The sequence below is a fragment of the Papilio machaon genome, chromosome 28 (assembly GCF_912999745.1).
Source record: "Papilio machaon chromosome 28, ilPapMach1.1, whole genome shotgun sequence".
NCBI lineage: Eukaryota > Metazoa > Arthropoda > Insecta > Lepidoptera > Papilionidae > Papilio > Papilio machaon.
The window spans coordinates 3,894,741-3,920,053 of NC_060013.1; the positions used below are offsets into that span (position 1 = coordinate 3,894,741).

General features: G+C 36.9%; 2 protein-coding genes across 3 annotated transcripts; both read left to right on the plus strand.

Annotated features, from left to right (window-relative positions):
• Window positions 1–359: 359 nt before the first annotated feature.
• On the plus strand, window positions 360–10,256 carry LOC106708070 (trypsin 5G1-like). The gene is made up of 10 exons (XM_014499543.2): window positions 360–613; window positions 3,146–3,243; window positions 3,862–3,959; window positions 4,032–4,168; window positions 5,119–5,270; window positions 5,574–5,683; window positions 6,677–6,829; window positions 7,815–7,944; window positions 8,895–9,026; window positions 9,955–10,256. The coding sequence occupies exons 1-10, from the start codon at window positions 544–546 to the stop codon at window positions 10,120–10,122; spliced, it is 1,248 nt and encodes a 415-aa protein (XP_014355029.2). The 5' UTR covers window positions 360–543; the 3' UTR covers window positions 10,123–10,256.
• Window positions 10,257–12,669: 2,413 nt separating this feature from the next.
• Window positions 12,670–25,192, plus strand: LOC106708071 (plasma kallikrein). 2 transcript variants are annotated; one of them, XM_045684939.1, is made up of 11 exons: window positions 12,670–12,796; window positions 14,986–15,065; window positions 15,245–15,296; window positions 15,711–15,808; window positions 16,411–16,531; window positions 18,576–18,644; window positions 18,828–18,956; window positions 19,089–19,279; window positions 20,647–20,789; window positions 24,548–24,682; window positions 25,030–25,192. In XM_045684939.1, the coding sequence occupies exons 3-11, from the start codon at window positions 15,292–15,294 to the stop codon at window positions 25,162–25,164; spliced, it is 1,026 nt and encodes a 341-aa protein (XP_045540895.1). In that variant the 5' UTR covers window positions 12,670–12,796; window positions 14,986–15,065; window positions 15,245–15,291; the 3' UTR covers window positions 25,165–25,192. The 2 variants fall into 2 exon arrangements, with proteins under 2 accessions (XP_045540895.1, XP_045540894.1); XM_045684938.1 differs by lacking the exon at window positions 14,986–15,065.
• Window positions 25,193–25,313: the final 121 nt, after the last annotated feature.

Here is a 25,313-nt window from a genome sequence, read left to right on the forward strand (position 1 = left end):
AAGGCATATATGTAGATATGTCTGGAAGAACACATAAGCTACTAGTTAAGTGTTTTTTATTTCCGAGCACACAGAGTCGCGGGCGACAGCTAGGTTATAAAAATTACTGGAATATGTGATCGATGGAGTCTTTTTAGTGCTCTTATAATAATGTTGTTCTGAACACTACCAATTTACAGGTCTATGCAAATGTACCTTTGCATGCCAAAATTGACCAGACTATAAGTTGTTAAAACAAAAATCCATTGATCAGTTTAAAATATTTAGGAATGTTATAAATGAACGAAACCTATAATTGACCGGTGACATTACTAAAATAGTCATCACGTTTTTTACTTATCCTTGCCAGTCGCAAGGTGGCATTAGTTGCTATCGCACGCCATCTTTTTTACCAATTAAATAAATAAATAAAAAGAATTACCAACCAGCTAGGTTAATAACCTTTAAACGATTTACAAAACCTGTAATTTAGTGATAAAAATTTATGATTTCTGATGTGATTTTTCCTTAACAAGTTTAATTTGTTTTGTATTGTGTGAGATAATGACGCGGGAAATTCCGGTGGTTTTTTTGTTTTTATATATGTCCGTGATAACAAATGGCCAATACGAAGGTAAGTGTGTACAAAAAAGCTTACAAAGCATATTAACATTGTGCTTATCTTATTTTAAAATATAGAGACAACATTTTATAATACAAATTATTTGCAAGTACTATTTTGAGGTTATTTATTACATTATAAGACGTTAAAACAAGTAGTTAAATTAAAGAAACAATAAGTAACAAATTCAAATCTTTAGAACTAAAGTGCATAGAAATTGGATTAAAATAAACCAGTGTTCCGAGCGGAATTAAAACAAAATTCCAAATCAAACAGTTTAGCCATTTTAGAATTATTTGATACCAAACGAAGACAAAACTTTCTCATTTATAACATAAGTAATACTACACAAAATTCAATTTTAAAAGAACAGTAAAAGTTTTATTATCCGCGTCAGATCTGATCAAGATTTGATGTGATTCGCCGAGCTACCTGGTGACTAGTAGTTCGCAGCTCGAACCGGGAAAATGGCGTGGCATGGTCCCGTATTTCCAAATTTTTTGAAGGCACGAGGAAGTGTTTCTTTGGGTCATGCATAAGCTCAGTGTCGAGGGTCCCGGTGCCCTCGCATTCGCACTTGAGGATGGCCACCGAAGGGTGTTAAATGTGTAGGAATCTCACATAACCCTGTCTTTTCCCCCAAAAAGTTCGCAGCTCGATGCAAATTGAGTTGAGATATGAGTCGGTTCACTGATCTGTGTCACAGCAGCTGTGAGCTGATCTGCAGGTCACAAATTTTATTTGCGACGCTCTCTTTTTGCCATATCTGGGTGGAAGTTTTAACAAGGTTACGTGTTACTGTAACAAACCCTTTACAGTCCAGCGCCTTAGGCAGTCCCCCAACCTTGCCCTACCCTAACGACAGCTCTAAGTTCGCCTCTATATATCTAAAATTAAATACTTAAATAAAAAAAAAAATTAGCCTAAGTGTCCTTCTAGACCATTGTTTCCGCCCCACGTTGGGGACATTTGAATTTAGAGGGGGGCTATTCGGAGATTTAAAAACTTAAGGCTACATCCTTACAATGATAGCCAGTGCTAAAAAGTACATAAACACGTTTTACAGACAAAAATCCATTGCATTTAAACTATTTATATGTGTTTTCGTGTTTAAAAATTTTATATGAAATTGATCTAGTCAGCCAAAAGTAGTATTTAATTATTTCTCTAACATTATAAATTTAGGCCTCGAGAGAAATTTATTTCTGAACAAAATTTATAAGGGGGCAATATTCATGTTCATCCTGAAAAGTGGGACATGGATCCAAAAAGGTTGGGAAACACTGTTCTAGACTGTGTTCTACATCTATACCTTTCATCGAGATCCATGCAGCGGTTCTGGAGATATCTTGTAACAAAACATCCATCCATCTTAATCATTCGCTCTTATAACCAAAGATGTAAGATGTCTAAATTCTTTATTGAGGAAAATATCAAGGTAACGTAATATTTTTATATTTTCCTCAACATTCTTGGCTCAAACATATTATACATTTTGTTGGGATTTCACATTTACTTCATAAGAATAATGTAATCACAAGCAATTTAATATTATTACATGTAAAAAATTATAAAAGATACTAGCTGTCACCCGCGGCTCAGTCCGCGCGGAATTAAAAAATAAATAATAAGTAGCCTATGTGTTCTTCCAGACTTTGTTCTACATTTGTACCAAATTTCATCGAAATCCGTTGAGCCGTTACGGAGATACCTTCAAGCAAAAATCCATCCATCCATCCAATAAAGGTTTTTTTAATTCTCCGCCGCCAGAGTCGCGGGCGACAGCTAGTATTACATAAATGTTGTATAAATAATTATAAATGCGAATGTTTAGATGGATGGATGTTTGTTTGAAGGTATCTCAGAATGGGTCCATGGATCTTGATGAAATTTGACACAGGCTACTTATTATGTTTTTTTAATTCCGCACGGACGGAGTCGCGGGCAAAGCTAGTATTACATAAACGAATGTGTAAAGAAATGAATAAGTTCTTAAACCGTAACCGTCAAGAAATTTTCTTCTGATTTCGATGGAATTTAGTATAGATAACACTAAAAATTTAGTAAGAACACAGAGGTTACTTATAAAGATTTTTTTTTAATTCCGCGCGGACGAAGTCACTGACAAAAGCTAAAATAACGAAATGACTGCTCGTAAACTGTGTAATAAGTTAGAAGGGACGTACAGAAAGAGGACACGTTTCCTTCCCTTGCTATCTAGCACTTATTACAAAAAAAGGTTGGGATTGGAAACAGGACTAGAATTTGTCCTTAGTTTTAGACATTACTAGTTGAGATAATTTCGAGCGAATGGCACGCTAAAGTTACCAAAATCAAAGTGTCAGATAGCTGTAGTGAGGGGACGTAAGCGTTGATATTTTTGTAGGTCTAGTGTTGCGCCGATACACCGGCACAGTGTTCATTTTCTCTCTAACATTAGGCATACATAGTGTTGAGAGGAATGGCTGGTTAAGTTGTCAGTCTGGTGTCTTCTGTGTGGTCGTGCGTGTTCTGGACTGCTTCACTTTTGAGTTCTTCTTTCAGGTGATGTATGTACAAAAAATGGCGCTAGAGGTACCTGCGTCGTGTTAGACAAATGCCAGTCTGCAATCAATGGTATTAGGAATAGAATACCGCCGCAGGTTCGTATTATTATTTTATTTATTTAGCATTTCTTGTTGTCGACGTCATCAGAGGCTCGGAGTCTACCCAAGTTAGGTATGATTAGGCTATAGACAAATATGCTGACCTAGTGTGACTTAACTTCACATATCTTTGAATTTATTGGCAAAGATGGCAAACGAGTAAGTGGCCATTTAGCAAAGCGACTGTTACTCAAAGACTTCTGCTGCCATAGGTGTTTGCAGATGTGTCGCCTACCTTTAATGGACAGAGGAGATCGACCATTAGAAAGAGGATATATCTTCTATGCTTAATACACCTTCACTTTCCATACCTTCTTTATAAGGAATCGGATGAAAAAGAGGACTAAAACTAAACCTCCAGCATGCACTGTCATCAGACTGTAGGATAAATAACTTCCTGTTGAGACTTTTCTTCTGTTTGGTCGTCGTATTGTGGCACCTGTTGAGCGGACCCAATTGTCAAAAATGTTATTACGACCTCTATCGTTATTAAGTATGTATGTTACTATGAAAAGTTTTAGACTGTAAGAGTAAAATGACATTTCACTGAAGTGGGTAGGAAATAAACGTCCTCGACTGTACTTGGTCAACATTAGGCATGATTTTTTTTTTTAGATATGTTCTTTCCGAGGTATGGACCCAATAGTATGTTGTTTGGATGGGGCGCCGGCGTCGACCTCTGCACCACCCGTCCTCACAACGTCCACTAAGAAGTACGTCTCTCTTAATGTGACTGTTTTAACTGGTATTTCTTTAAGTTAAAATAATCAATTAATTAATTCCAGACCAAGAGTCACCACGGAATATGTACCGCCATCTTACGACTATGTGTTCAATGACCCCACTTTAGCGGGAAGTGGGGAATGCGAGGCGATACCGGCTAATCTTACATCGCCAAAAACTGGACAAAAGGCTTGGGACAGTAAGTATTACAGGAAGACCAAAGAAAGCATAAATTATTAGCTGTCGCCCTCTAAATTAAAAAAACCTTATAAGTAGCCTATTTGTTTTTCCAAATTAAGTTCTACATCTATGCTAAATTAAGTGACAAATTAAATTATGACCGAACACTAGCGCCCCTAAGTCAACGAAAAAAAAAAGTCACAAGATCCTCTTTGTACTTTATATGTCACGTAAATTTGTTTTTTACGTCTTTTTCTATGTCTAAGTAGGTTTTATATATATTCTGACAGAATCTGCCACGATATTTTTTATATCAATAGGTGGCAAACGAGCAAACGGCCACCTGAATTCACCGAAATAGCGAGGCAACCGTTGTCCATAGACATCCGCAAATGCAGACGCCTTGCCTATCTTTAATGAACGTAGAAGGGAATGCACAGAAAGAGGCCCTTCCTATGCGTCCCCTCTTCCGCCAACTTCCCCTTCCCATCCATTCCTAATAAGAAGAGGACAGAAAGGGAAAGAGAACTAAAATTAGGCCTCCAAAAGGCACCGGATAGGAGCGCCTCTCATAAGCACAGATGTCCTTCTTTGACTATAGCTTAAAGAACTCAACCAATTTTGAATTGCGGTATTATTAATTTTGTATTCTTTCCCCAAGAATCAAATAATCAGTTGGATTTTTTTATGTTGGAACGAAGTTCCTTATCGCGCGTTGTGAAAGGGGGCTAGACGGAAAAAATTCGTACGAAAAGTTGTCACGACACTTTTTGCTATATCACCATGGCAACGACGTGACAATATATAACGAAAATTCATAGACATAAAATGTACTTCTTGTGAAGACTTAAGTTTTATATTCATAGAATAAACATTGGTTCCTTCACTAATTAATTGAAAGGAACTTCGTTCCATCCGGGTGTCCCAACACACCTCTCAAGTTTTTTAATTAACAATGTTTGTTTTCAGAATGTATAGAATATCAGGAGAAACTAGTATATCCTTGTGTGAAAGGTAACTCACTATCTGGTGAGAAGGGGCGCACGTATCGTTGCAACCATAGAACTGATCAGCTTGTGGTGGGAGGAGTGAACGCTGGTGATAAAGAATTCCCGCACATGGTAAGGTTTTTACTTCCAAAAAGAATAAAGGTAAGTAAGGTAAGTAAGGTCGATGAACACCTTGGAGTTCCCGCTGTTGGTTTGCCCACTTCTCTTATAAAAAAAACAAAGTTCGAATTTGTAAGACATCTTCGATTGCATTAGTGTATATAAAATGCTCCGTCGACGGACATCAACAAAATAAATTGAATTCTATAGATAGCAACACTATTTATTAATTAAAAAACAAAAAAAAACATCAATCTATAATGACACTCAGGAGAAGTACACATTAAATTTTAAAAGCTTTAATATATCCCTTAGGCACTTCTCGGCTTCGGTAGCGTGAATTCAATCGAGTGGCAATGTGGTGGTTCTGTTATTAGTGAACGCTTCATCTTAACAGCGGGACATTGCACTTCAAGCAGACAGTTGTAAGAATCTTTATGTAATCGTGAAATCGTGTATACCCGAAAATCTGAAAATTGCAATAAAAAAAAATCAAACGAAGTCATTTACAGATTTCTAAAGTATATAGACACTTATTTAATTTACGAATTTCTAAAGTGGATAGACACTATTATTTATTCATAAATTTCTAAAGCGGATAGACACTTTTATTTACTTCACGAATTTCTAAAATGGATATACCTATAACCTATAACCCCCCTAGGATTGGCGACAGTCAGGCGGTCGGTCGTAAAAACTTAAGCCAAAACTCTATGGTTTAAAAAACTTTGTGTGCCGACCCCATGTGAGTGGGATAAAGTCATGGAGATGATGAAGATGATAGATACTTCTATCTACTTTAGAAATTTGTGAATTGGATAGACACTTTTATTCACAAATAACAAATGGGAGGCGTACACCTGCCTTTGGTAATATAAATGAACCCTATGTCATAACTACCAAGTCATAGATTTCAATACTTGTGTAGTCAATTCAATAGAAATGAGAAATTATATTAACACATTTCACTAGCTGATAATATTATTTATTATCTATGGATTTGTTTTGGAAAGTTTGAAAGTTATTGTATTTAAAATTGACGATACAAATATTTCTATCCGTCGGTTCAAAAGATCAAAATATCTGTACAAATCATAGCGTCCCTGTCATCTTTGATAAAACAGAGGATTTTGTTCTGATAAATTCATGGTAAATTAAATAATTCAAACTTTCGTCAGACATTATCATTAACTAATATAGAAAACGGCTAAAACACTCTCGTACATATGTCCGGTGTCGGCACCGACACCGAAAGGTGAGCTACGTGCCGCGTCCGCGAAATAATACTAGTCCAACTCACCCTGATAAGAGGCCCCCGATGGACTCGAAACTAGTCGGTGCCGACACCGACATTTACGTGAGTGTTTTACCCATTTACTATACTAGTTCAAGGTAAATTGTTTATTTTTCTTCTATAGTGGTACAGTGACTTACGCTTTAGTTGGAATCCTGAGTAAGACTGAACACGTGGACGCATCTCAACGTTACAAGATAAAAAATATCATAAAGCATCCAGAATATAAGCCACCGATGAGATATAATGATATCGCATTACTGGAAACTGAACCTCAGTAAGCATTACGGTTTAATACCCCCTATTGTTAAAGACCAGATACTAAGAAGACCCCACACAGAAGACAGGCGTGAAATGGAAGCAATTTCGCATACAGTCTGATGACTGTATGCTGAAGGCGTTATTTGGTTCCATTTTCCCTTTCTCATTTCTCGTAAAGAAGAGATGGGAAGGGGAAATAGATTTGATGGAGGACTCGAATATCTTTTTTCTTTTCGTTCTCTCTTCAATTGATTAAATGTAGGCAAAGTATGCACAGTTACTGTTTCAGGTGTTCCACTTACTTGTTCTTATAAACCTTCTATTGCTGGATTTCTTCAACTTCTGGACCCTCAACTGTATTTTCTATCATCGTACCGGTTATTCTATGAATCACAGGGATAACTTGAATAGCTTTTAGATAGCTTTCCCTGGTTAGGATTCATCTTAACCTTGGATCCTTTAACCGGCGGAGTAGAGGATGCTCAGAAAGAGAATATTTCACCTGCCTATGCATCCCTCCATCAAATACACTTCCCCTTCCCATCTTTTCTTTATAAGAAGTGGACGGAAAGGGTAAAAACATTAAAATTAGGCCTCCAGCATGCATACTCATCAGATTGTCTTCTGTGTGGTCGTTGTATTTCACTGGGTTAGATCACTGCAACAGATGTTGATGGTGTCTGCCACTCATAACTCACACCTGTAACTCAGAGGGGTAGACAGAGATTATGGACCTTCATTTGGTGTGACGAAACTATCTCCGCAATTCACTTTTCACCATTTTGGAAGACGGAACATGACGGTTGGCGAACCGCGTTGACATCTTCTCAGATATGTGCAGGTTACATCACGATGTATTCCTTCACCGTAAAAACGTCGGATAAATGTACATATATAAATCGAAAAACACATTAGTACATGTCGGAATTCGAACACAAGACTTGGAGATTGCAACTCAAGTGCCACGGACGCTCTCACCACTTTATAATTTCGCATTTTAGAATGACATTAAGTGACAAAGTGGTACCAGCTTGTCTGCATGTAGATATGTCAGAGCGAGACGAGCGCGCGCTCGCATCTGGTTGGGGCGCGACTCAGAACAGAGGGTCCAGTGCTGATATCTTACAGAAGGTATGACAGAAATACTACAGAAACACTCTTTTAGTTTTTCTTTGATGCTTCTTAATAGGTTGCATGAAGTGGCGACTTGTGACTTGATCCAAGAATTCCACTAAAACTTAAGGGACAGATCTTCAAGTCGATTGTAAGACTTGTCGTATTGTACGGATCTGAATGTTGGACCTTGGTTTCAGATGAAAGATTGCATGTAACTGAGATGCGTATGCTAAGATGTATGTGTGTGACAAGAAAAGATAAAGTTAAGAATGTGTATATTAAAGGAAGTTTGAAAGTAGCGCCAGTTATCAAGAAATTGATGAGCAGAAGGTTAGCGTGGTTTGGACATGTAATGCGGAGGGATGATGATCATATAAACAAAAAAGTAATGAGATTGAATGTGGATGTATATAAAGGTAGAGGAAGACCAAAGAAAGTGTGGATGGATTGTGTGAAAGAGGATATACGTAAGAAGGAGGTAAATTCAGATATGACAGCTGATAGAGATGTATGGAGAAGTACATACTGTGCCGACCCTACATAGGGATAATGTTTATTGAAAATCGTAGAACATATATTTTGGGTTTAAACGTTAGATATTGAGGTCTCTATCTCCACAAAACTTTATATCCATCCATTAAGTTGCAGTAACAACAAAACATAATACTGTTGTTCTCTTTAAAATACGAAATTGTTGGATTAATTCTGAACTCAGCCTAAAACAAAGCGTATATAAATTGTGGGCGAGGTGACGTCCGCCATTTTCTTTCCTCCCCTCGCTAATGACGTCCGTTGCTCTATATGTCTATGTAGTGTTTGTATTATTTAATGAATTGTACCTATATATCAATTTATTTCTGGAATAAATTTCATTATTTAAAAACCGAAAATGTGACATCTGCTATTCTTCTAAATGTTGTAATGGGTACCAAATTAAATTCCTCGACTGTATCAATATTTTTCAGGTGATATTGAACAAATTCTCGGAATTTGAATGCGCCATATTGTTCCCGCCAACACGTCTTATGTTGAACGGCTTCAATGGTAACACACAAATATGTTACGGAGACAAAGAAAAATCTAAAGATACGTGTCAGGTAAAGAAAATGTTTTAGTATAGTTCTTTTCAGATATCTTAGCAGCTCTCAACTCGTCGAGATTGCGACGCAAAATACATTTAATTCTATTTATATTATTATTTTGAATTCACACCACAGCTATAAACCAGCTTCAAAATGATGAGAGAGCGTCGTTGGCTCAGGGGTTTACTTGACTTTTATCCGACATTCTTACTGTGAAGGAAAACATCAGTGATGCTGCACATATCTGAGAAGAAATTCAAAGATATGTGTGAAGTCAACCCGCACTTGTCTATGGTTGACTATGACATAGTCACACCTAAGCAAACGGTCACCTGAATTCGCCGAAATAGCGAGGCGACTGTTGTCCATAGACACCCGCAAATGCAGATGCATTGCCTACCTTTAATCAACGGAGAAGGGGATGTACAGAAAGAGGATATTTCCCCTTCCAATGCGTCCCTTCTTCCACCAAATCCACTTCCCCTTCCAATCTATTCTTAATAAGAGAAGGGTCAGAAGGGAATGAGTACTTAAATTAGACCTTCGGCACCATACTCATAAGACTGTACTTGGAATTGCTTCCACTTGACGTCTGTCTTCTGTGTGGTCGTCCACCCAACAAATATTGTTGCGGGACCTACAATTCTAAGTGTAGGCACTGAGCCCTTCACTGGAGACGTATAGTGAGCTGATGATGATGATCAGCTCATATAGGGGCTCGATGACTTCAAACATATCATTGAATTTCTTCTCAGATATGTGTAGCATCACGATGTTTTCCTTCACAGTAAGAACGTAGGATAAATGTACATATGTAAATCGAAAAACACATTGGTACATGTCGGGATTCTAACCCAGGACCTGCAGATTGCAAGTCAACTGCTTAAACCCTGAGCCACCTGATGTATCTGATAGTGAGGTGATGCCGTTAACACTCTTCCAGGGTGACAGTGGCGGTCCTTTACAGTTGAAGAATCAAAAAATACATTGCATGTATACATTAGTAGGTGTGACATCTTTTGGCAGAGCTTGTGGCTTTGTAGGAGAACCTGGAATATACACAAAGGTTTCAGCTTATGTACCATGGATTGAGAGCATTGTTTGGCCATAAATCGTAGTAAGATTTTGTAGGTTAAGTTCTCTTCCATTTTCGTGAGCACAAGTTTAGAGACAGCTTTTAATGCAAAAAAAATAAAAACATCAAATTGTTACGAAATGTAGAACATAGTCTGGAAGAACATATAGGCTACTTATTAAGTTTTTTTTTGATTCCGCTCGAACGGAGTCTCGTGCTACAGCTAGTAATTTATAAATAAAGATATACATACACATATATCAATAGACAGGACATTACGAACTAAAATGTACGTAAAAAACTCTACTACTGGTAGAGTTTCGGTCACTCTTGACAGCGCTATATGCAGTAAAGTGCTCGTAATGTCTGCTCTATAACTTGTATTATATTCGAATCTCTTTATTTATACATAACTTGGCTCAATTTTTATTTTTATAAATTTGACTGAAATAAAAAAAAATTGTTCTTTGTTTTATTATGAAAAAGTTAAAGTTACTTTGCTTTCTCTAAAATGCCGGAAACACTGTATTTTATATATTTTGTTGGTAATAAAATTTAATAAAAATAAAGCATTTTTTATTTTTCGATGTGACCTATTGATCCAAGAGCGTCGCCAGCTATTGATCTAAACTAGATCTAGTGCTAGTGTCCCCCCCCAGATCTAGCTCAGATTATCAGCATCGTCGAATCTTTACAACTGACCGAGAAGAAGTAACATTCCTTTTTCTCCCACAGGATACGCGTATCAATATGTGATTTAAATTAATAGTAGTTTTTTAGTTTAACAAGTAGTTTTTAAGTTATCTATGTGAATTGTGGGCATCTGAGTATTTTGGAGCGCATCTTTTTCCTTTTCTCTAGAGAATCCCTTGGCCAACCTTGGCGACGCCCATACACTGGTTTTTATACCCTTTGGACAGGTCACTGCTTCAAATTAAATGCGCCAGTTGATATTACTGTCAACTAAGTCTGTTAATTAGTTCCTCCAATGCGTTGTCACGCGTTGATATATTCTTGCACTGTTTATCTATGTATTTATGTATGTATATGTGTTATTTACTGTTATTATAAAATATGTTATTGTGCAAACTATTATGTAAAATGAATATAGTGTCAAATTGGTTGTATACTGTAAGGATGCTATGCAGTTGTTTTTAAATTAAAAAAAAAATAACCTATAAAATCAAACGTCAGATTAGCAAAAATCAAATAGGCACAAAATACCAAGTCTTATAGCCTGTCCAATAGTATTTAGAGGTCAGTGAGAACATTTTTCACAGCTGCTCACAGATCTTGAATCATATTAAAATTGGAGTTGTATGTATGAGATATCGAAAATAGAAAATTTATATTTTATACACGTGATGTAAACATATAAAGAAAATCTCCAAATAAAAACGTATCAGCGTTTCTGATAACAAAAACAAAAAAAAAAAAAACAACATAAAACGTCTTTACTTTAAGTAATAATCAAATAATAAAATTTTATTACAATATTTCTAAAATGAATAGCGTAAATGAGTAACGGTTGCACTTGACTTTGACGGTACTTTGAAGTTAGCTAATGCATGCGAGCATGTTATAGGCTTCCTTAAATTTTACGTTAACGAAATCGTGGGCTACCGCTAGTAATAAATAACAATCTAAAAACAATACCTAAACGTTCACTTTAGCATAGCACATTTCTGATGGTAATTTTCCTTATGTCACAAGCGCATTGATTTCGAATCTTAAGTATAAGATGTTAAAGTCTATTTTACAATAGAATCAAACGAACTTACGATTTGATTATCTACAAAACGTTATTATGTGTTCCGTTCGATGTCCGAAGTCCTTTATGAGAGTACATCGCTTCATTCCTTCCGGTGCGCCCCAAATGCGTCACTCATATAGATAAAGATAGACATATGCATAAAAACTCATCTGTCCCAAGACCCAACACACCTTTGTGTTCTGCGCAGCGACTCGCGCGAAGTTAACACCATCAAATGTCTGACAAGTATAATAATTGTTATATTAAAGTAGTTTAACGCTACTGCTATTTCGCGATTAACGCAAATATGTTATTAATAGTCATGTACTCAACTAAAATTGATAACCTGCAGATCAGCTCACAACACATCTGTAGAACAGATCAGCGAACCGGCGCACAGCTCAGCTCAATTTGTATTTGCATAGACAGCTTGCGGCTCGTCGGCTCACATAGTCGTCGCGAGGAGATTCGTTTGCTCAAGGGTTAAGCATTTGACTTGTAATCTGCAGGTCCTGGGTTCGAATCCCGCCGTGTACTAATGTGTTTTTCGATTTACATATGTACATTTTGCCCACGTTCTTACTATGAAGGAAAACATCGTGATGCAATCTGCACATACCTGAGACGAAATTCAATATGTGTGAAGTCAACCCGTACTGGGTCTGGGTTGGCTATGGCCTAGTCACACCTAACTTAGGGTAGCGAGCCCTACAGCGGACGTATAGTGAGCTGATGATGATGTTGAGCCGCGAGCTGTCAATTTAATTGTTGAGCTGTAGCTCAACGGTTCAAGTCTATGACCTGAACTATTGTACCCTCTAAGAACTTATTTACACATCTTGTAAATTAGTTTTGTTTATTCGTTTGGACAACAAAGACGTAGGTACAGACCGGTTTTGATTATAAGTTCAGGGTCAATTTGTTGATATTAAATGATTAATTCTGTGATGTACAAATGTAAGTATGTATATAATTTTCATTATATTAATAAATAACAGATAACTTTGTTCACCTTTTTAAGGAAAGTCCGCGAATCGATAAACATGGAAGGCACAGATTATGTGATGAAGTGGACCAAGTTATTTCGAACGAAAAAAAACAACTTTGTTATAAGAACTATGTAAGAACTGTCTGCGACTTCGTCAGAGCAGCATTAAAATAAATGTAATAAGTAGCCTATGTGTTCTTCCAAACTATGTTCTACATCTGTGCCAAATTTGTACAAATTTGTAAATTTGTAAATTTGCTCAAAAATCCGTTGAGACGTTCCGGAGATAACTTCTAACAAACATCCATCTAAACATTCGCATTTATAATATTAGTATGTTTTTTATTTACAAGTAGATTTTATTTTGATTTAGTTATTTTTAATGAGGCGAAAGTGTTTTTCAACTTTTGGTCTAAAGATTTTCCCTTTTATTTATTTATGCGCATAATAGAAAATAAATTTACTTGCTAGTCACATAGCTATGATGTTTGTTTGAAGGTACGAGTATCTCTGGAACGGCTCAACGGATTTCGATGAAATTTAGCATAGATTTAGATCATAGTCTGGAAGAATACATATTATTATTTTTTTACTCTCTCGCGGACTGAGTCGCGGGCAACAACTAGTAAGAGATATTTTCTGTAACAAATACCTCCACGAGTAATACCACGACATCACAGAAGATAGGCGTCAAGTGGAAGTAATACCACGTACAGTCTGATGAGTGTGCTTTCAAGAGGCCTAATTTAAATTAAAAGGGATGTGAATATGACGAAGAAGAAGGTTCATAGTAGGGGACAATATTTTCTATCTGTGCGTCTCATCCTGCGTCGATTAAAGATAGGCAATGCAGTAGGCATAGGGAACATCGGTGGCTCAGGGGTTAAGCACTTAGCGGAGGACCATGGAGCTCTGGGTGGAGGGCCTAGCGGACGTCGAATATGGCGTCCGCACAGTAGAGGCCATCCGCCCACAGCTCCCGGAGTGGTGCGGAAGGGGCCACGGGTCCCTCACCTTCCGACTCACGCAGGTGCTGTCCGGACACGGTTGTTTCGGACAGTATCTGCGTCGGATCGGAAGGGAGGAGACGGCGTCGTGCCATGGGTGCGGCGACGACGAGGATACGGCGCAGCACACACTGGAAGTGTGCTGCGCCTGGACAGAAGAGCGCCGCACCCTGGTGGCGACGATAGGTGGGGACCTCTCACTTCCTGGCGTTATACGCGCCATGTTAGGAAGTGAGAGGTCCTGGGACGCCGTTGCCTCCTTCTGCGAAGAAGTGATTTCGCAGAAGGAGGCACAGGAGCGGGAGCGCGAGAGAGACCCTCTGGCGCCCCCGCTCCGACGCCGTAGAGTGGGGCGAAGGAGGCGGCAATTCGCCGCTGCCCTTCGCCCCACAAATATGTGAGAGGAGCCCCCCCCCGTGGGCGACAACGCAGGCGGGGTCACGGAAGTAAGCTCACGCGTTCCCGTGGCCCCGCCATAATGCGTCGGAGGGCAGCTTTCTTAAAAGGGGTTAAGCACTTGACTTGCAATTGCATATCCTTTATTCTAATTCCGTCATGTACCAATGTGATTTCGATTTTCATATGCAGTTATTCGACGTTCCTACGATGAAGGAAAAGATCGTGATGCTGCACATATCTGAGATATGTCATATAGGCAACTAACGTAACAATAGTCGATTAGCGTTTGATTGGGACCACTCATTATAAAATTTTGAAATGGAAAAAAAAAACTAAAAAAAAAAAAAACTATGATTAACTCTATTTAAAGATAGATCATCTTAGATAACAAGGATGCTGCAAGAGCAATAGCAGCAGGAGCAACGGTAAAAAAAAAAAAAACATATCTGAGAAGAAATTTAAAGACATGTGTGATGTCAACCCGCATTAGCCAGCGTGGTTGACTATGATCTAGTTAGACCTAGCTTAGGGTAGGCTCCGAGTTCCTCGCTAGGGATATATAGTGAGTTGATGAATGCATCAAAAAATTTCGGATGTCTATGGGCATTCACTATGTTATTTCGGCGATTTTAGATGGCTATTTCTTCGTTTGCCACTTTATAAGATTTAAAAAAACCTGTTTTACCAATTTGGAGGTCACATAACTTTATCAGCGTTATGATTTTGGAATGGCACATTTGTTATCTGTACAGAAATTCCCCGATGCAAAGTTTTGCCATTTTTTTTATTAAGATAACTTACTGACCTTGGAGTTCAACGAAGTACATTCTGGGTAAAATATTATTTTCTTTTAGTATAATAGGGGAATGTCAATTCAGTTGTGCCGCGTAAACGAGTGAACCGTCTTTTACTTGTTAGATGTTATTAAATTGTTATTATTTCTCTGAGTGTAAAAATTAAATTCAGTCGTATTTATCGATTTTTATATTTACATCTCATTTTTTTTTTTAGAATTACCAAAGATAACTTAATACTACGAGTTTCTTAACACAACGAAGATGAAGTAAGTTTTAACATGTAAAATAAAATTTTCGTATTTCCTGCATTATTTGTAACAAAATACAGTCAAAATCTGTTATAACGACATCGAAGGGACTACTCATATTGAGTCGTAAAAACCGATAGTTGTAACAACCGGTGACAGGTATTAATAGGAAAGATATGTATATAACATTCAGCCAGGACCTTTGATTTTGGTCAATTTAACCGGTATGTTGTTCTAAACGATGTCGCCATAAACGGTTTTGACTGTAGTAAATTTAGAAACTTTTCTATGTCCGCAAGTTCGCGTTTTTTACGCCTTGACCGATTATAACGGGACTTTGAATGACATGCATGCGGTACTTATATTAAAAAAAAAACAAAAACCATAAATAATAAAGACTGGTGACTGTTAGTAAAAATATATTTTTTTCAGGTTCTGGTTATTATTGATACTGGCCGCTTTTATATACGCCGAAGACATACGAATAAGACAAGCTGAAGTAAAATTAGAAGCATTATTTACCGAAGAAAGTAAGTATTGAATATAAAATTACCACTGACCATTTATAGACAGGCTATAAGCCGTGACATTTTGTGCCTATTTCATTATAACCATATTGCCGTCAGAATTTCCAAACAGCGAGTTGTGTGGAGACACCGATCTGTTTAAATGGATTGAAACATTCCTGATGTTTTAAATTTTATTTTATTTATTGCAAAATCATATACTGTTTTAATTTTATTCGTAATTAGCATTAAAATTAGATTAAAAATGTATTAAAGTTAAACAGAATATAAGAAAACTTGTAAAATTAGTTTTTAAAAAAAATAAAGAAAAACAAAGTCTTTGGCTTACTCACGCCAGGGGAGAACGAGAGGGCGGCATGGCGCCGCTCAATTATAAAAAAAAACATACCTGATGTTTACGTGACAGTTAATTCAATCTATATTATTGGTTCGAATTCACACCACCACTATCAAAATCCGCTACTATCATCGTCAAAATTGTGAAAATCAAATAGGCACAAAATACTACGTCTTATAGCCAGTCCATTTATAAAGGTTAGTGCCGTATGGATTAAGTCGATTGAGACGCCCTCCAGACATATTTTAGCCTATTCCGTTCGTTCTAGTTCCAAAAGATAATCCGAATTGCGGAGGTATAGAGGGAGAATTAGATGATAATTGTTACGAATGCTATATCTGTGAAGATGAAAGACTTAAAACATATAAATCTGAAGCGAAACAACTAAAGTAAGTATCTTTTTTTTTGTAATAATAATAAATAATAATAATAATAAATTTTATTTATTTCAAAACACAATTATTACAAACAAATTTTAGGTTGAGGCACCCTTTTAAGTAAGTACATACTTGTGTCAGGATGCCCCGTTCTTCCATAACATATGAAATTTTATACATTTTTATTTTGTTACATTTCGTTATGACTTAGACTAATACATTGCATGTGTGTTTGCTTTTAAGTGTTAATGCGCGCGTGTTTGTTGTGTTGTGTTGTGTGCGTTTAAACTGCAAGTGCATGAAAGTGTATGCGTGGAACTAGTAGTGTGAGTATTTTGGTCTATATTGTTTCTGAATGTGTCTGTTATGGTGCGTTAAGTAACATTTCTACTTCATCATATTCTAGTTGATTAAGCCAATTCGTAACAATATTTTTTAAATCATGTAGGTTCAAATGTGACATATTTAGAATTTTATTGGTTTTATTGTATATGTATTCTGATTGTTTTTTATATTGACGCCAAGCAAAACATGTTTTTACCATACCTTCATTGATTGCTTTTTTGCTTCTTCTAGTATCCAATTTAGAATTATAGAAAACTGATTTGTGTTTTGTTATTAACAAGTGTAGTATGTATAATTTCCTAATGCTCAACAACTTGCTGTCAGCGTAAAGTAATCTCGTAGGATACCTATAGGGCTTATGGTACATGACTTTTATTAGGGATCGTTGGCTGCGTTCTAGCTCTAAGAGCTTAACTTTGTTAGTGCCACCCCAAACAGGGATGCAGTATGTCAGAATCGACTGCGCAAGAGCCATGTACACTTGATTTAAAAGCTTACTAGAGGCTATGTTTCTGATAGTTTTAAAAATCCAAATCAGTTTTCGTATTCTGTTTGTAGATAATTCAACATGATTGTGCCAAGATAATCTTTGATCGATCATTAGTCCAAGATATTTGGTACAACCAACTTGCTCAATACTAGGGCAGAGACAGTCGTTATTCACGTTACTGCAGTCATGAATCTTTATATTGAAGTTTAACGGTTGTGTACGGTTGTTGATTGAAAAGCATATGTAATTGGTTTTTGATGTGTTTAGAGTTAATAGATTATATTTAAGCCACTTTGTTACTTTGCGCAAACCAAGTTCAGCTGCACTACGTGTTTCCTCCTAAGTATCCCCAACGAAGACTAATGCTGTATCGTCCGCGTACGATATAACGTGTCCTTTATTTAGATTTAGGTTGCACAAATCATTGAGATACGCTAAGAATAAGGTGGGGCCTAAAACACTGCCTTGTGGTACACCAAATGATATTTTGAGATCATCACTAATGTATTTTCCTATTTTTACCCTTTGAGTACGGTTGCTTAAATAATCTTGTAGTAGGGTTAACTGGTTTCCCCTTACACCAAGTCTTTCCAATTTTCTGATAAGGGTGGTAACACAGACGGTATCGAAGGCCTTTTTTAAATCCAAAAATACGGTCAAACATTTCTTTTTATGGTCTAGAGCATCAGTTATTTTTGAAGTTAATTCTAAAATTGCATCTTGTGTACATTTCCCTTGTCTGAATCCATATTGTGAGCGGGATAGAATTTCATATTTGTTAAAATAATATATTAACCGTTTATTCATCAGTTTTTCAGTTCAGTTCTCGTCATAGTGCATACTTCCACTAACATATTTAAAGTTATTCTTGTCACACGCGATACCTCCTTCCTAGATATATAACCTACTAGCTGTCGCCCGCTACTCCATCCGCGCGGAATTTAAAAAAAACTTAATAAGTAGCCTACGTGTTCTTCCAGACTATGTTCTACATCTGTGACAAATTTCATCAAGATTTGTTGAGATGTTCCGGAGATAACTTCTAACAAACATCCATCTAAACATTCGCATTTATAATATTTATATGAATTTGTTATAATAAGTTTAATTTTATAACTTTTACTTTTATGACCAATAACATTGTAGTTATAATTGTAAAATGACATTTCGGAAAACGACTAAAGATGTCAAACTTACTACATCAATACGGTTATGTTCCAGATTGAAGAGTGCTGATTGTAAAACTGTTTCGACAGTCTGCTGTGTACCTCAAGAGAATTTGTCAACCAGGTACAGTTGGAGACGTTTATATCGTACCCAATCCACTAATGTCATTTGCCTCTTCCAATTTAATTAAAATCGAAAACTTTATCTTTAGAGATGTACCTAAAGTGTGTTAGGAAGTCCACAATCAGCAAACCCCCTTTCAGCTAGAGGTTTAAGTTTTGTTATTTTCAAATACTTATAATTCAGGTCAGGTGATGGCACCTGTGGCAAAAAGAAAACAGAGAACTTTATCTCTGTACATGGAAAGACCCAGAGCAAGTCTACAGTCCGTTCAGTACTTATAGAAGAATATCCTTGGAGAGCTTGGATTTATAGGTACGTAAACACTATTTATTTAAAACACCAAACAACCCTCACCGACTGTACCCTTGTGACATTTCTTTCCGACCTCTCTGTATTTTTATAATCTTTGGTAAACAAGTGTCATAGAGTATGACTTGTTCGCAGAAAGGAACAATATGGCGACGATAAAGTATTGTGTGCGGGAACTGTAGTGGGGGAAAGATCTGAGGTAGTGATGACGCCAGCAAGCTGTCTGCAGGGTTTGACATCTGATGACGTAGTTGTCAGCTTCTTTAAGGATAAAAATGACGTCACCGATGTACGCTCCATCATCAACCACCCTTCTTATACACCAAGTAAGTTGGTTTACAATAGCTTAATGGTTAAGGTTTGATCACGTGGTTGCAGGTTCGTGGGACTGTCGTGGGAAGGTTAGAGTTTAGTAGGGTACAAATCTAGGAACAACCGAGAAATGAAGGTTTATGATGGTATTAGGTAGTGGTTTCCCAATTGTTCCATATCCCCTTTGGTCCACGACACACCCATTGGGGGTAACCTATACGATGGCGGGAAATAAGGTTGAGAGTTCACTTGAAGAAATGCAGCAAGGAAATGCTTCAAAATTTATCTGTACAACTATTTTTTTGACTAACTGAATATTTTGAAAGATTTTCCTTAGTGCCTGTCAGAAGTTATCTAAAACTATAACATTTCATACACGAGACAGTCAGTCATCAGCTCACTATACGTCCCCAATAAGGCCTCGGAGTCTACCCTAAGTTAGATGTGACTAGATCATAGTCAACTGACCCAGTATGAATTGACTTCACATATCTTTGAATTCCCTTCACCTTAACGTCACATTACATAACGAGATTAGAACCCAAAATCTGCAACAAGCCAAGTGCTTGAACCTTGAACCACTGACGCTCTTGTGTAATTCATCATCATCTCCCTGGCCTTTTCCTACTCACGTGGGGTCGGCACACAAGGTTATAAAACCTTAAAGTTTTGGCTTTAGTTTTTACGGCCGGCCGCCTGCCTGTCGCCAACCCTACTTGGGAGGAATTTGTTAAAATTAAATATAATATAAAATGAATTCAAAATAAAGCAAAAATAAAAACAAGTAAGAATACATTATAAATAGAAAAACTTTAAGTTCTTGTCGCTGTAGTTACTGATCCCCGTATATATAGTGGTACTGTTATTCTTTACCATCTCTATATTTTTGATAATCGGTCTTGCATTGGTCTTACAAAACTTAATTCACTGAGAGATATCAAACTTCTGACGCCACCTGACAGGACGAACAAGAAAAGAAATCGACCCATAGTGTAGATCTTTTCCGTGTGACTACGATAAATAACAATTTCTCACACTTATCCTGTTGACCGCCGAATATAAGTTTAAGTCTCTTCAGTGGTAAGTGACCAATCTTTGGCTGGGTTGTGTAGGCAGTAGTACTCGTATTTGTAGCACCAAATGGCAAGTCAATACAAAGATATGTTAATCCATATTAGTTGTGCCTGTTTCCAATAGTTTACACTTTCAAATACATTTTAAAACTAATTTTTTGTAATTTTTAAGGATTTTAAAATTTTGGTTTTATATGACATGACATTGACATTTGTCATTTTTTTATTCTTTTATTTTAGCTCTTGTGTAATTAATTTTTTAAACAGATATGACCTTTTCATGAAGACTTCAATATGTGTTGTTTAAGGTAAGAAGCATGAGCACGACATCGCCCTGGTGGTGCTGAGCCGGTCTCAGCGCGCGCCAAGCTGGACCAGCCCTGTATGTCTGTCCGCCACTCCGCCATTACCAGCTACAACATGCGTCACTATATCAGATAATAACTCGTATGTAAGTACAAGGTACATTAGACCCGGTGCATTCTCACATAACCCTATCTTTCCTCCATAAGACAAGGTATCCTTTGAGGGTTTATTCCTGAAATAAAAAAAGATACAAGCAACTCAACCCGCACTTGGCTATGGTTGACTATGTCGTAGTCATACCTAAGTGGTTTTTTTATATCAAAAGGCGGCAAACGAGCAAACGGCCATCTGAATTCGCCGAAATAGCAAATGGACCGTTGTCCATAGACATCTGAAATACAGATGAGTTGCCTCCCTTTAATCAACAGAGAAGGTGACGTACAAGAATGAGGATACCTCCCCTTCCTATGCGTCTCCACCACCAAATCCATCTCCCCTTCGCATCCTCACCTAATAAAAAAAGAGTTGGAAGGGAAAGAGGACTAAAATTAGACCTCCAGCCTCTAGTCATCGGGCTGTACGCAAATTGCTCCCACCTAAGTGTAGGTTCCAAACTCTTGGATGAAATATAAGCTAATGAAGTACTGTTTCGGTAGTGCCAAGGGTTAAACTCTTGTCTACATGTTTTGGATTCGATCCCACACTGATTTTTTTTTTGTATCGAATGTGCGCCAAAACTACTGAACCTATTTGAAAAATTGTTACACTGTTGGATAGGTACATTATACCCTTGTGATATATCATCATCATCAACCTGCCCTTATCCCTATGTAGGGTCGGCACAGTATGTACTTCTCCATACATCTCTATCAGCCGTCATATCTGAATTTACCCCCTTCTTACGCATATCCTCTTTCACACAATCCATACATACTTTCTTTGGTCTTCCTCTACCTTTATAGGTGCTATATGATGTATGTATATTTTTTTTATTCCGTACGTAAAACTATAGCGGGCAATAACAAGTTATCTTACTTCTTACTAATATTATAAATGCGAATGTTTAGATGGATGTTTGTTTGAAATTATCTACGGAACGGTTAAAAGGAATTTGTTAAAATTTGTCACACATGTAGAACACAGTCTGGAAGAACACATAGACTACTTATTATGTTTTTTTTAATTCCGCGCGAACGGAGTCGCGTGCTACAGCTAGTATACAATAAGTTTGTTGATCAGTCAATAATTCTATCAACAGATGGCGCTAATAAAATAGTCGCAAGAGTAATAAAATATGTACATTAATTAGACAGTTTATAATAATAATTTATGTACATTTATTACAAACGTAATTTAAAAACAGATAATTATTTAAATATGTAATATTTTTTAATATTAAACTGGTCATAGAAAACACCTTTACCTAATCAAATAAAAAAGATAATAAAAAAGTACGGTAGATTTAGGCGCGAAAATAGTACATGACGTATTACAGACGGGGGAACAACGAAATTAATTGCGTACATTTAATTAGCTGTAAATAGTGTATTAACAACGGAATAAAGGAGTTTTTTTACTGACTAGCTATCGCCCGCGACTACGTACACGCGCAAATAAAAAAAAGTTAATTAGTAACCTATGTGTTCTTCCAGACTACTTCAGCAGGCCTAATTTTAGTCCTCTCCCTTCCTAACCTTTTCCTATTAAGAAAGGATGGGAAGGGGAAGTGGATTTAAGAGGGGACCTCTAAACATCCTCTTTCTGGGCGTCCTCTTCTCCGTTCATTAAATGAAGACAACGAATCTATATTTGTGGATGTCTATGGGCAACGGTCGCCTCGCTATTTTGGCATCCAGGTGTCGTTTACTCGCTTGCCACCTTCTGATATAAAAAAAGCCGTTCTGTAAATACTTTTAAACAAACATCCATCTAAACATTCGCATTTATAAGATGGTATTAATTTACATTTATAGTTTACTAGCTTTTACCCGCGACTCCGTCCACGCGGAATAAAAAAATGCACACAAGAAAAAAAAGTTCCTATGTCCGTCTCCTAGTTCTAAGTAGTGATGCAACGGATGTCTGTTTCCGTTTCCGCAAGTGCGGAAGTTCCGCACGCTTTTCAACATCCGTTTCTGCTTCTGTTTCCGCAACTTTTATAACGGAGATAAAACGGAACTTTACGACGGCTGAGAGATCCAAATGCGCGGCGCGAGACGCGCTGTTTGAAACAATCAGTTTTTCTTGCTGGAGTAAACTGTCTAGTTGTTGTCCATATAAAATTTGACAACTGGCAAAATGTGACTATTTCATACTTACGAGTTATTAAATGTACTTTTGAATAAGTGATAACCATGTAATATATCATCATCATTATTATCATCAGGTCACTAAACATCCCACATTGAGGGGCTCGGAGCCTACCCCAGATTAGGGGTGACTAGGCCATAGTCAACCACACTGGCCCAGAGCGGGTTGACTTCACACATATCATTGAATTTTTTCTCAGATATGTGCAGGCATAATCACTATGTTTTCCTTCACCGTAAGAACGTCGGATAAATGTACATATGTAAATAGAAAAACAAATTGGTACATGGCGGGATTCGAACCCAGTTCCTGCAGATTGCAAGTCAAGTGCCACGAGCCACCGACGCCTAATAATTATATCTTTTTCTAATCTAGATTAGGTGTATTTGATACTTAACACATTCACTGTTTACAAAATAAAAAAGGTAACAGCTGGGAGCCAAAACTTTTTATAGTGAATTTTTATTTAGTATCTTGGAACATAATTATTTCAATAAAAAACACATTTTTTGCATTTGAGCGCTAGGGATGGCAATGGTTTAGTTCACTTATATGTAGATATTTGTTCATCGATCGCATTTCTGTGTACTAATATGTTACAAAATTTTTACAAAGTCAAGTTTTTCATCAAATTCCAGAATATTGAGTAAAACATGTAAGGATACTAATCAAAACAAGCTTTTATCTTCTTGATTCAAGATCTTGTAACATTTCATACACACCCACACATACACACACGTATACACACACATACAGGACATACATATATTTAAAAATATACATACAGAACAAAGTTCAGCCTTAGCTTCATGTGATACAAGATATTTGTATGTTTGTCTCCGTACGAACGTGGTCACTACAACACTGTAAGAATGAAACTAATACTCATTTTCGTTAGTTGACTATATTGCCAGAGTGGCCACACAAAGCAACATGGACTCGCTTCAAACGCCGGCGGCTTACTGGCTACTACAAAGTGAACGGGCTCCCCGCTCGGATCCGAGGGGGAGGCGCCGCTACTAATAGCTCTGCCCACTCGGATCCGAGTGGTCAGCAGTGAATGTATTAATAAAGAAATATATTTGTCGTTTATCAACACGAGTGGTTTGGCGAACATTAATTTGTAAATAGTGTAATTTTGTTTCCTGAAAATAAATTTAAAAAAAAAACGTATTTTAACTTATTGCAGCACAGTAAAATACATATATTGAAGGATGAAGGACACCGATATCCAATGCCTTAATAAATTAAAAACGAATACAAACTGTTCTTACCAAAAAAAAATTTTGTAAATATGTTTTTTTTAATATTTACACTTCTGTTTCCGCTTCCGTTTCCGTTTCCGTTTCTGCTAAAATTTATTTTTGACATCTGTTTCCGTTTCTGGTTCCGGTAAGACACTTCCGTTGCATCACTAGTTCTAAGCTACCTCCACATCAATTTTCAGCTAAATCAGTTCGACCGATCTTGAGTTATAAATAGTGTAACTAACACCACTTTCTTTTATATATATAGATAAGATAAATGAATATCTTAATGACTACTTAACGTCTTTGAGTGCTGTAGGTTTTCCTTAATAAACATTATCCACAGATATCAACCGTTGTGCCGCTGCCTAAGAAATGCGAGTCGTTTAACATAAGATCAGCATTAGGTCAGATCTGTTCTGTCTCGCCATTAAACGATTACGTACCTCAAAAGGGAGAGGCTTTACTCTGTCAGGACGAGGTATGTAACGTCAGTTTATAAACTAACGAAAAATCTAACTTCGACGTTGATGGTAATAGAAGAATCTTTTTTTAATCTTGCATTTGTTCTTTGTTTTATTTGACAGGAGACGAAATGAATATGAAATCTCTTCCATATACCTATCTAAAATAGTTTCCATTTTTAGTTCATTGTCTATTTTAAAACTATTACTATTCTAAACTAGATTAACGTAAGTCTAGGCAAACATTCATCAGACATCAGACATCAGAGATTTCGAGATCGTTTTCTTTGCCATATTTTGCTATAAAATAAATACTCTGCTGATAATTTAGGACAGGGTAATGATATCTTTTCTCCGTCCTCAGTTACGTCAAACGGACGATATTTACTTCGCGGCCGGTATAGCGTTAACTACGAAAGAATCAGTGACCACGTACACAGCTGTCTATCAGTACTACGACTGGATTATTGACAAACTGAATGAAATAGCAACTACCTGATCTCATTATCAGAACCCAAAATAAAATTTCTCTGGTTATATTAAAATAAATAATTTTCTTTGAATTTGTTTTTTTTTTGATTGCGTAATCCAGGGATCCACAAACTATTTTGGACAAGTGACCCCCTTTTCCAAAATGAACTGTTACCA

What these genes read in the sequence shown, in the direction of transcription:
- LOC106708070 (XM_014499543.2), top strand. Translation starts at nt 544, where the DNA reads ATGACGCGGGAAATTCCGGTGGTTTTTTTGTTTTTATATATGTCCGTG. An exon ending in TTACTGGAAACTGAACCTCA is followed by an intron (nt 6,830 to 7,814) that starts GTAAGCATTACG and finishes TTCGCATTTTAG; the next exon opens with AATGACATTAAGTGACAAAG. An exon ending in GTGCTGATATCTTACAGAAG is followed by an intron (nt 7,945 to 8,894) that starts GTATGACAGAAA and finishes AATATTTTTCAG; the next exon opens with GTGATATTGAACAAATTCTC.
- LOC106708071 (XM_045684939.1), top strand. An exon ending in AGCATTATTTACCGAAGAAA is followed by an intron (nt 15,809 to 16,410) that starts GTAAGTATTGAA and finishes CGTTCGTTCTAG; the next exon opens with TTCCAAAAGATAATCCGAAT. An exon ending in CTTTACTCTGTCAGGACGAG is followed by an intron (nt 24,683 to 25,029) that starts GTATGTAACGTC and finishes CTCCGTCCTCAG; the next exon opens with TTACGTCAAACGGACGATAT.